Here is an 11,682-nt window from a genome sequence, read left to right on the forward strand (position 1 = left end):
ACAATAACTCCGCCTGCCCACGATGCGTCACATCGCCGCGGTCCCTTAGAGGGTGAGGGGGGTGGTTTGGGGGTCACTCGCACGGGGGCCAACACAGCGCGGACGGACCCTCCGTCTCCACCTCGCTGCTGCTCTCCCCTCTTCGTCTCGTCCACCTCCTCGTCGTCCTCCCCCCCTCTCCACTCTCCTACACCTACCTCACTCGTCCGTCTTCACCACCACCACCGTCTCCTCGTCGCCTCGTTGAGCGGCTGGAAGACTTTTGACAGCCGAAGAGAGAGGCCTGGTCGCGACATACACTCGGTTAGCTTGTTGCCTACGCCGCGTTTTTTTAAAATATATAATATTTGGGCATCCCTCACCATGTTGTTAATGTGCATTTTACACTGGGATATAGATTATACGACAGACCACACTCCGTTGCAGAGTGCAATGGACTATACCGTGCTATTGATTACACTATAGACTCCTCTGTGATGTATATTACACTGTTGACTACACGTGTGCTTGAGATTACACTGGCGTACACTGTGTTATATATTTTACTACAGACTGTACTGTGCTATAGATTGTACTATAGACGACACTGCAGAGTTCAGTGCACCAACACGTCATTGCATTGTACTATGCTGCCAGTCTTCAATCCGCAATAACCAGGGTGGTGAAGTATGGTCAAATCACCCGCACGACCTGCATTGAGTGGGGAGGTTTTCATCCAGCAATGAATTGACAAAAGGGCTGTGCATGTAGGTGTTCATACAGGTTATAGTGAAATATTAGCAATATTTGAGGTGTGTTCTGTTGTATTGCTGTAACCCTTGCTTACCACACGAAACATCGAATACACACAACACATTAAAATATGAAATGGGCGAAATATCCCAAATATGAATTAGTATACTTTGTGTACTTGGGTTTGAATTGTGGCACAGCGGTTTAGCACACTGCATTATGAACCTGACAACCTGAGTTTGATTCCAGGCCACGGCTAACATCAGTGATTCATACCTGACCCAGTCCTGAGTTGCAATGACCATCGTGACAATATGGTTAACCATCCTCTAGACCGAAGGCATAGGGAGGCCTTCAACCAGCAGTGGATATATAAAGGTCGGCAAACAAACTATCAGCTGTCAAGTTAATAGAGAGCAAAGTCTGACAATGTTTCGTTAAATTTGAGCTCTAGAGCTCAGTTATTTTCGAATTGTATTGCATGTTGTTTAGCGTAATGTCCGACGTTTTGCTCCAAGCACTGGGAGCTGAGCAGATAAATGTAGTTCCTGCAGAGGCTCCCAAAATGTGGAGCGAAATATCAGATATGCCAAAGTACACGTGGTACAACCCAAACACATTTGAGAGAAAATTTCAAAACATCCACCACCCATCACCTAAAATTAACCATTTGATACTGTTCTCACAGTGAGGAATGGCGTGCGCGGTGGCATCCGTCCCAGCCATCGCCTCCATCCTGGAGCCGAGCGGGGACTTCCCGGCGTGGCTGGAGACGCAGGGCGTGAACGCAGAGGTGGCCCGGGCCATGGACTCCGAGCTGGGAATCCGGGACTACGGGGTCCTGCGCGCCTGTGTCAGGGATGGCCTCGTGCGTGCCGAGCTCCTGGCCGCGGCGCGCGACCGCCTGCCCTTCGGCTTCTACGCCGTGCTGCGGCAGGTGGTGAAGGCCCTGCAGGGCACCGAGCCCCACGACGACTCCGGGACACCACGCTGGGACGACGACGCGGCCGCCTCCTCCCCTGGTGACGTGACGCTGGGAGGGCTGGTGGAAGTGCTGCTCGCGTTGCTCAGCGGTTTGAGCCGGGAGCTGCTGCTGTCCATGCGGAGGCTGGGAGGTGGTAGTGGTGGTGATGGTGGCGGTGGCTGCGGTGATGGCAGTGGGAATGGAGATGGACGGGTCTTTTCTGGGGACTCCCCGCCAGACCCGGAGGGACTCGCATCTGATAACAGGGTGGCCGATGAGGAGGAGGGCACGGCAAGCGTGAAGGATGAGTACTCGGGCTATGGTGAGTAAGCACCAACAGTGTCCACACAGACCAGGCGTTAGATTTTGTCTTGTTTCTGTCTGGAACGCAGTGGCATTTTAACTCTCATGAAGATTACCTAATTCGGACTAAACTTTAGATCAAGGTGCGTTTCAGATGAGCATCACCCAACACTCTTTTGAGCATTGAAAATCAAGCCGGCATTGCAGAGATCCTGGTGTCGAATTTTTATTTTAGTCATACGCAATGAAAAACTGGATTCTCAAGTTTCACATGCTGATGGGTCTGAGCCTCGTCACCAATGTTTATACCAAATAATAAAAAATGTTGGCTTTTGCTTTAAAAACATGCCAATGTATTAGTTATACTGCCATTCCATCAAGTTTTCTCACTGTAACAGTTAATGTGGGAAAATGTGGATAAGAGGTCACCTGAAGGGATCTCAGAGGCAGACCTGTAATATTTGAATCAATTGGCCATTATCGAATACGGGTTGGTGCACTGTGAGCAATATCCTCGAAATTAAGTGGATAATCTGTATGTATCTTTTTCTAAGAACTCCAAGGCCACTCCACAAATTTCACAGAATGAGGTGTCATATGAAAGGTCATGATATGGAGTTTATGAAAAATGATTAAAAGATTTGACTTTTGGGCTGATAAATTTGGCTTATTGGCCCCAGCACTTCTCTTCCACTCTACCATTTGCAATGATTCCCCCATACACCTGATTTTAAAATCATGAAATTCATAGGTGTGTGCCATTGGAGTAGGTGGGCGAGCAGTTGAATCACAAATGCTTATTTAGTTTAATTAGTACATTAGTTAACGTTACTTGGTGTATTATTTATCCTCTTTCATATCCAAAAACTCAACACATTTGTCAATGACACTGGGAAAATACATAATAGGTTTCCCACTATATTGTATGAATTGGCGAGAAATAAGTAGTGAGTGTGAGGTGAGTGGTAAATATCTGACGAGTGTCAGATACATACCATCAAGTGTCATGTGACCCTCTTGAAAATGTATTAAATATAACCCATCCTATCTTCGTTGGAGCACATTACAATCCACTTTTCATTGTGTAATCCTTCCACAGATGGCTGGAGAATGAATTTAAATTTTTTGTTCATCCAGTTTATTTACCAACTCAACAAAAAACTATTTTCTGAAAAACAAGATTTTGTGGGTTTTGTTTCCTGGATACCCCTCAGTTGTCACAGTTCAGAGTCACAACTTTCAGTGTGTGTATCATACTGGTATAAATTAGTAGAATGTACAGTATCGTGGTACAGTACTGTATAAATATATCTGGATCTAAAATGGTCAATTATTACACACAGATGGATAGATATATCATGAGCATAAGGTGAAGGACTCAAGGTGCTGGCCTGCGATTGCTCAGACCATTGCTGGTGGACAGGCCTTCACCAGAGTGAACTCCTAGAGATTCCTGCTTGGGGGTGTTTGGTCTATGTTACCCGCTGGGCAAATGGATGTCTTTGAAGAAGTGGGAGTACAACCCACGCTTTACCCCATGAGCATAAGAATCTGTTTTCAGAATCCATTGCGCGTCTAATGTTCAAATGGATTTTGTGTTATTGCTTTAGATGCCACCACAGTGTTTGCCAACGCTGAACACCGCTCGCCAACACAAATGGAAGACTATGGTGAACACTACTACAATCACCTGTCCGGTATGGCGCAACAGAATATTTGTACATTTTCTTACATTTTGACCAGACGGGCAATACCACATGTAGCAGACTTCGCAGTGATAATTTAGTAATCATCCTACTCGTACATTCCTATTTGTACATAGTGTAATTTGGAAGGTAATTGTAGGTTAAGAAACAAAATGCTTGTGGAATAATCCAATAGTTTGACACATATACAAAACTGAATTCACCATCACCATCCCAGCATGGATTAAAACGTTAGGTCGTCTGAGTATGTCTGACTCCGTGGCATTTTATGAACATTTCTCCCTTATTCTCACAGAGAAGTACAACCCTTGTTAGAGAATGGCCCACAGAAGCGGAAATCACAGAGCTACCTCTATCATCCCTTCAAGTGACCTCTGGCCAACGTATTAGTGTTCAACACTCACGTGCCCTGCTGCAGAGAGTAACGTTCATCGCATGATACACAAAAGGATATTTCAATTCTCAAAGCCAGAATTTAGTCAAATAATATGAAAAAAAAATTTGAATTTTGTGGGTGTATTGTGCAGTTATTGGTAACCCAGCTGGAACCATCAACTAACTAAACACGAGAACTCAGTTTAATCACAGCAGTCTGAGAATTGAATTCGAACCCAGGATGTCAGCAATGCCAGCTTGGCACTCTGACCTCTGAGCCACCTCGTAAACCAATGTTCTGGGATGTTTTTTTCTCATTGGTGACCAGGCTGAGGCCATCCACTCATGAGAATCCAGGAATCAACTTTTCTTTTTTTGATCGGTCTCTGGATTCCCGATGGGCTAAGTGTGTTTTCACTGTCGTGATTTTTGGCAGAGGAACCTCGGCAGACCCCAACCATAGCTGTTGACGGGAACAGCCCCAATGGCGTGGCTCACAACATCAAACTGGAGACGTTTGAAGGTACTGTTTTATATATGTGTTTGTTAACAAGCATGCGTGCAGAGTTTCGGTGTTTATCTTAAGTCTTCATTTGAGTAAGGGATGAGGAACCTACGACCCAGCCCGTAACTTAAGTTTATGCGGCCCAAGGCCTAACACTTTTAAATAAACCAAAAACAATATTGATTGTCACTATAAGCATCTTAGCCACACTAATTTGGTTCTGGAACAAACTATTTTCAACCTGGAAAAACTTTTGTTCCTAATGTCACCACGCTTGTATGTCCTCATGCATTGACAGAAGTGACTAAAGTGTGTGTGATAATGTGTGGCTGATTAATCATGGGTGGCCGAAACCCAAATTGGAATCCAGGATCTTGACAGTGCCAACTCAATACTCTGATCTCTAAGGCACCAGCTTACCTGTGATAAAGGTCCTCATGCTGCAGCATATTGACAACTGCTTTTATACATATATACATGTGAGTCCATCGAGATATCTTCTCACCATTTGAAGAGAAATTTGGGTCAAACAAGCACCAAAGGGGAACCACCCTGTATGTTTGAGCAAACATGCATTCTTGGTGCATTCTGCCCTTGTGTAGTGTTCTGCACTTGACTTGCAATCAGAGCTCATCAGTTTCAACCCAAAGCTATGCAGTGGTGTAAATGGTTACACAACAGTCGATCAGCAGGTTGTGTATGGTGGGCGAAAGCATAAGACATTTGGCCATTGTGGAAAAGTAGGTCAATATCCCTTCTGGAGGAGCTGTCTGCTGGCAGTGGTCAAGTAGTTTGGAGGGCTGCCCCTTTACTTTATTTAACTTTACATTCTTGGTGGTGAACGGGGATGTTGATGTCAAAGGTCGGGAGTGGGAGTTCGGGGACAGCGGGTGCCGTTGTCTCAGTTGTTGTCTCTGCCCGCGTCTCAGGGGAGGAGTCGAGGGAAGTACTGGGAGGTGAGGGGAGCGGCCGCCTGCGCTGGGAGGAGACGGAGGCCCACCACTCAGTGGCAGCAGGGACAGCAGCAAACAGGGGATCCCAGCTTGCAGGCAAGGGCCAGATTTATCTATAAATATAATTCAAGATTGCGCTCGATCCAGCAAAGCCACAACCATATCAGGGCCAACATGTTTTCATAACCTTTGTACAAATGGGCCAGTGGCCACATCGTAACAGAGCCTGTGTGTCTCTGTGAGTTTATTTTAAAACCATGTTTGATAATCACAGGTCCAAAATGACAAACGACCAGCAACAAACAGCACTATTGAAGGTATAAAAGATTAGAGTTAATATGGTTCTTGAATTGAGCAAGGCTAGAAGAACTTGGTAATAGAGATGGTGGGATGGAATTTCAAAATCGAGCAGTGTGAGGAAAGAAGCAAAGAGGGAAGAAATTTGACCTGCAGTACAGTGGTTCAACAAATTAATGCTGACCGAGTCCTCAACATGGGTGGAGGAAAATCAATGAATCGTTTCTACGTGCACTCAACCTGTCTTTACTCTCCTGTGGCCCATAAAAAGGCAGAATGTGCATGACAACCTCCTACGCAGAATATAAAAACCTATAATCCAAACAGGTAACTTGTATATATTTCAGGTATCACTGTATCATGATCGGTGTAATTTATTTTCAGCGATGGTTCTATGTCTTGTGAGTAGCGTAAACATATAAACATGTCTATGCTCGTGCTTTTCAGTTTACGGCTTTAAAGTCAGGATAATTAACACTGGCCCTGTCACCTTCTCCTCTAGGTAAACTTTTGGACAAAACCCCCCCAGGCTATGTCAAGGATGACAGACACACACCAGCAGAATCGCTTGTGCCTCATCCCAACCAATTAGACCGGCAATGGCGACAACAGCAGCAGGAACAGCAGCATCAGGTGATGGGCGAAGACCGGGTTAACACCGATTGTGCCGCAACTAGCACCACCGCAAGCCCACGGCTCCCCGCCAGCTGGCGCGCCGCCGTCATCACCGCAGCCACTAGACGACGCAGCCGTGAGCCCGGCGGTGCAATTATCGGCGTTGGTGGTGGCGTTGGCATTGGCGGTGTCGGAGCCGGCAGGGGCGGGGGACGGCGCTTCGAATGCGCGCAGTGTGGCCGGCGCTTCTCGCGTTCCGAGGCGCTGGTGTTCCACATGCGCACGCACACGGGCGAACGACCCTACGGCTGTGACGTGTGCGGCCGTGCCTTTTCGCTGCACTCGAACCTCAAGGTGCACCGTCGGACCCACACCGGCGAGCGCCCGCACCGATGCGATGTGTGCGGCCGTGGATTCACGCACCGCTCCAGCTGGAAGAGGCACCAGCGTACGCACGACCGCATATACATGATGCAACAGCTACCAACGACGGTGCCACCGCCGCTGCAGACGATGGCGCAGCGCCAGTACGGCGATCGTACACTCTAGACCTCTGCTTTGGGAGTTTCGACAATAACGGACTCCCAGTGCGTGCCACACGTAGAGTGCTTAAGCACTTTCCAATGAGCCAGCAATTGGCATACAGGTTTCCGTTATTCCGCTGTCTGGAAGCCCAAATGGACAGTATGCCGTATTCCAGCACTACCCATGAACTGTACAAGACCGCATCATAACAACACATCCCACGGGGTTACCGGAAGTGTTACATTCCGTGTTGCACCAAAGAAAGTACCAATTTTAAAGCAGTACGAGCAGAACAATGATCAAGCTCTGCTTGACTTATTAAATGAGGCGAGACGCCAACAGCGGTATGGTACAGCAGAGGGCCTGGACTTCACAGATTCCAGCCGCAAGGCCTGGAACCTGCTCCGCACTCTTGGTACTGCAAAATCAACAGCTTCCCAAACCCCAGGAGTCACAGCGGACGCCATTGGTGCTCACATTTTCCAGAGAACACAAAGGACCCTCAAAATGGAGGAGTTATAGAAGCCATCTACAACCTCACCCCAGAGGCCCTGGATTGGCTAAACAATTATGACATGAACCTTTGACAAGTTGCTGCTCCCCTACAATAAGTCTGCTCGTCTGCAGGAATTCATGACAGAAGAAGAAGCACGAGCACGATGGACCTATTGAACACAGATCGTGTGATTAATGATGCAGTAAAACAAATTAAACATGTGCTTGGTTGCTACTTTATGCTGTTGACAAAATAACATTGACCCACGGTGATACAGTGATCTAAATGACATGCCCCCGTGTGCAAAAAGCTGTGAATTCAACGCCTGACATTGTCGGGCGCCACTATTGCGGGTTTGAAGTTTACTGGCGCGTGCATATACCAACTTAAATTTTGATTTGAAGCTTTCATGACTGCAGGAATCCCTACTCTTTGGTTCTTTCGGTAAAGTCACGTAGGTAGAAAAAATAATAGATGACAACGTTTCGATCGTGATCTAGTGCTGCCGCGGTGGTCCACTTTACTCCAGTGACCCGGGTGCTGCTGCGGGGTCCACTTTCTGCCCCGCCCCCTCTCTCCCCCCGCCCCCTCTCTCCCCCCGCCCCCTCTCTTCCCCCGCCCCCTCTCTTCCCCCGCCCCCTCTCTCCCCCCCCTACTGCCGAGACCTATATAACCTCGTGCCACGTTAGAGCTCTTGCCTACTTAGCAGTTTTTTCTTGCTGTGGTTGTCCCACCTGATGACGATTGCTTGTGTTGCGATCGAAACGTCGTGATCTATTATTTTTTTCTACCTACGTGACTTTACCTAAAGAACCAAAGAGTATACCAACTTACATTGATTCAGTAGAGCCAGCTCCCACAATGCACCGTGCATTGCGACATGGATGTATTAAAAGGTGTGACAGTTATGCCACAGTGATATCACTAAAGGCATGTCAAAGCCTGGAAGTCGCGTCACTGATTTTCAAATCAATTTTTTCATTCACAAAGGTTGAAATTCATGTAAGACAGGCAGACTCGAGTATATAGTCTTGATATGTAACTTCCAGATAACAGCTGACAACTGGATTTCTTTGGCATGTTTTTTTCACAACATGACAGTAGTCGGATTTCGTGCCTCGTTTGACCAATGGGCATTGCTTGTCTTCACTCATGGTTCAGAGGCAGTGCTGGAAATTGCATGTTCCTTTTGTAAGACTCTGGCTTTGCGTAGCAAAATAAGATCCACAAGTGACTTCCCACGGAGTGGTAATAGTCGCACATTGTTCAGGTGAGGTCCAGTCAAAGATTACATATTGCTTTGGCCAGGCTCCGTCCATTCTTAAAGCATCCACGATATAACATCCATACTCAAAAGTTCCAAGTTACAGTCAGTCCCATCTCTCCTTAACACCGAAGCTGATGTTGCCTTTGCCTGTGCCCAGTGGTGCAGACTGATTAAGTGCTGCTGATTCTACTGATATTTGAGAGGTGAGAATTAGGATGGTGACAATGAAGATGATGATTTTACGGTCTTGTAGAGGTGATGATGGTGCTGATGATTATGGTGATGAGACAAGAGTTGATCTTGACTGGAATTTTTGCCCACAACCTTGCGATTGTGAACCCAGAACTTTCTAGCAAGTGCGTTATTAATTAAGTTACATTTTCTTGGTAAAAATAATACAGACGAAAACTAACCAAGGTAATGCCGAAAATTAAGCTACACAAAAAGGAAAATATAGCTTCCATATTAAAATGTAAACGTGGTAATCTCATAATTAGTTACTTTTCAGTTACTGTAGATCATGTAAGTATAATCAAATTTGTAGCTATACCATCCGCCACCCAACAACCAACCAAATCAAGTTGTCACGTAGGCAAATTAAGCCAAATATTTTTTTCAGCAACCCGGAATGTTGAAAGGCAAGCAAAAGTTTGACAATTGGAAACGACCTTTCACTGGTTATTACGTCCAGAATTATCAGGTGTTAGCAAGTTCTGCTCTTGCGTTGAGCAGAGCTGCTGTTACCACCTGATAATGCTGAATGTAATGTCCAGTGAAACGTTATAAAATTGCAATTTTTTTTGCATATTTTCCCACGTGATACATTGATTAGATTGGTTCTGTCGGGTGGCGGATAGTATAGCCCAGGTGTCGGCAACCTGCAACTTTAGAGCAGCATGCGGCTCATTGGCTGCCCCTTTGCAGACAGCAGCTTATTTTCTACTTAGAATTCACTGTATTAGGTTCTTTACACTATACAGTGTAGGACAGGCGGTCCCCACTATTACATTACAATGCGTCCCTATAAACCACGTAAATCGGATTCTACTTTCCCATAGACGCAATGTTACTGTCTTGGTAACAACAAAATATAGTCAAATTATATTGTTAAAGAATAACTCTGGAGGGGGAAAAACTAAACGGACACTGTTTATTCCATCACCTACTTTGTTTAAGTCGGATGTGTTTGCCATCTGCCGCATACCTGCTATGTATGTGTTCAAGTAGCTCTGCGTGTGATGCGGCTCTCGAAATCCGTTCGTCGAAGACAAAAAATGGCTTCTTTGAAAGGTTGACCCCTGTTATCTCTGAAAATGTACATTTTACCTACATATAAAATGAATGGTCATCTTCGTTAAATATAGAATGACATTTTCACTGTGAATGGAAATATTCAAAAGCGATCAAAAACGGTATAAAAAAAGTTCTGCGTAAAAACTGAAAAATTTGCAATATTGCAAGGTATTTTTGGTGCTTGGTAATTGGCATCTATCTGCCTCCAATATCTCAGTGCCAATAAAGAGACGGAATGCTTAATGTCAGGGAGTTGTTTTTGCGTGACCAGTTTTACTCAGGCTTTGTTGTATGCAGCTGTACCAGTAGGTATGTAACGATTGAGTGATTAAAATCTCATGGTATAATGCATCAAATTCCGTGTGCAAGAATATATTATGTCATGATAATTACAAGGACTCCTCTACTTACAAACTTTCGACTTACAAACTTTCAGAGATACGAACAAACCTTTCCGAATGTCCAGTTGCCTGTTCGCACTGAGAGTCGTAAGTTCAACCAACGAGCAATACATGGCGGTGGTTGTTTGGTGTCATTACCCATATCTCACAAGTGTACATCCGCATAACATGTAGAACCAGTGGCATCTGCAGGAGATTATTCAACTTTTAAAGCGATTGCCCGTGTTTAGTGAATCGACAGTAAATTTGGATTTACGAATAAATCGACTTACGAACATACCTTTGGAACCTAACTTATTCGTAAGTAGAGGAGTTCATGTATCTGCTTGGTTCTTTCGGTAAAGTCACGTAGAATGGAAATAATAAAATAAAAATAAAACAATAAAATAATTCTCACGACGTTTCGGCCACAACGCAAGCAGCCATCCTCAGGTGAAGACCAGGTCTGTCGTGGAGACAGCGTCTCCCCCGACAGGCCTGGTCTTCACTTGAGGACGGCTGCTTGCGTTGTGGCCGAAACGTCGTGAGAATTATTTTATTATGTTTTATTTGTATTATTTTATTATTTCAATTCTACGTGACTTTACCGAAAGAACCAAGAAGATGAATCCCTGCAGTCACGAAAGCTTTAAATCGAAAAAGAGTCCATGTATATTGAAATGGAGGGGGTTGGCAGCAGAGGCACATAGTTTCTTGCACTGTGCTATGAACCCAGAGACCCGAGTTAATTTCCCAGCTAAAACCTAACATCAGTAGGCTCGTGTTATCAGAACCGACACTGGAAATCCCTTTTACCAAACAATGGTCATTTCTCTTGAATGCCGAACATGGGGGGGGGGGGGGACTTCTTCCAGCAGTGGATTGACAAAGGGCTGTAAACACAAATGAGACAGTACAAATAGGACAACATATCTTCCATTTCTGAATCAAATGACGACCCTAAAATGGGATAGTTTATCTAATCTTTGAGTGGGGTTACTTATTTGATACTCAGGATTATATGTTCTGATTGCCTTAAAAGACGTACTCATGATGTCATAACCAGGTTGGCTCTTAGGAAAGTGAACTAATCAAATTGAACTAAAATATAATGCATATGCATCGGTTCTGTAACACTTTGTTATAGTAAATATTTAATGTAATATTTCAAGCTGCATAACGATATGACGTGATACGCCATATATAATTGAACCTTATGGCGAGACCCCGGGGTCCCAAATAAACGGAAGTAAAATCGTAATGAATTAATT

The 11,682-nt window shown here is 45.1% G+C and overlaps 1 protein-coding gene across 1 annotated transcript; it reads left to right on the forward strand.

Moving 5' to 3' along the window:
* Positions 1 to 76: 76 nt before the first annotated feature.
* Positions 77 to 10,322, forward strand: LOC144952338 (uncharacterized). Its single transcript, XM_078882714.1, has 6 exons — positions 77 to 303; positions 1,421 to 1,754; positions 3,610 to 3,696; positions 4,517 to 4,603; positions 5,515 to 5,634; positions 6,338 to 10,322. The coding sequence occupies exons 2-6, from the start codon at positions 1,427 to 1,429 to the stop codon at positions 6,997 to 6,999; spliced, it is 1,284 nt and encodes a 427-aa protein (XP_078738840.1). The 5' UTR covers positions 77 to 303; positions 1,421 to 1,426; the 3' UTR covers positions 7,000 to 10,322.
* The last annotated feature ends 1,360 nt before the right edge of the window (positions 10,323 to 11,682 follow it).

This window comes from Lampetra fluviatilis, chromosome 3 (genome assembly GCF_964198595.1).
Source record: "Lampetra fluviatilis chromosome 3, kcLamFluv1.1, whole genome shotgun sequence".
NCBI lineage: Eukaryota > Metazoa > Chordata > Hyperoartia > Petromyzontiformes > Petromyzontidae > Lampetra > Lampetra fluviatilis.

What these genes read in the sequence shown, in the direction of transcription:
- LOC144952338 (XM_078882714.1), top strand. Translation starts at nt 1,427, where the DNA reads ATGGCGTGCGCGGTGGCATCCGTCCCAGCCATCGCCTCCATCCTGGAG. An exon ending in CGCGGCCGCCTCCTCCCCTG is followed by an intron (nt 1,755 to 3,609) that starts GTGACGTGACGC and finishes TTATTGCTTTAG; the next exon opens with ATGCCACCACAGTGTTTGCC. An exon ending in CAGGGGATCCCAGCTTGCAG is followed by an intron (nt 5,635 to 6,337) that starts GCAAGGGCCAGA and finishes CTTCTCCTCTAG; the next exon opens with GTAAACTTTTGGACAAAACC.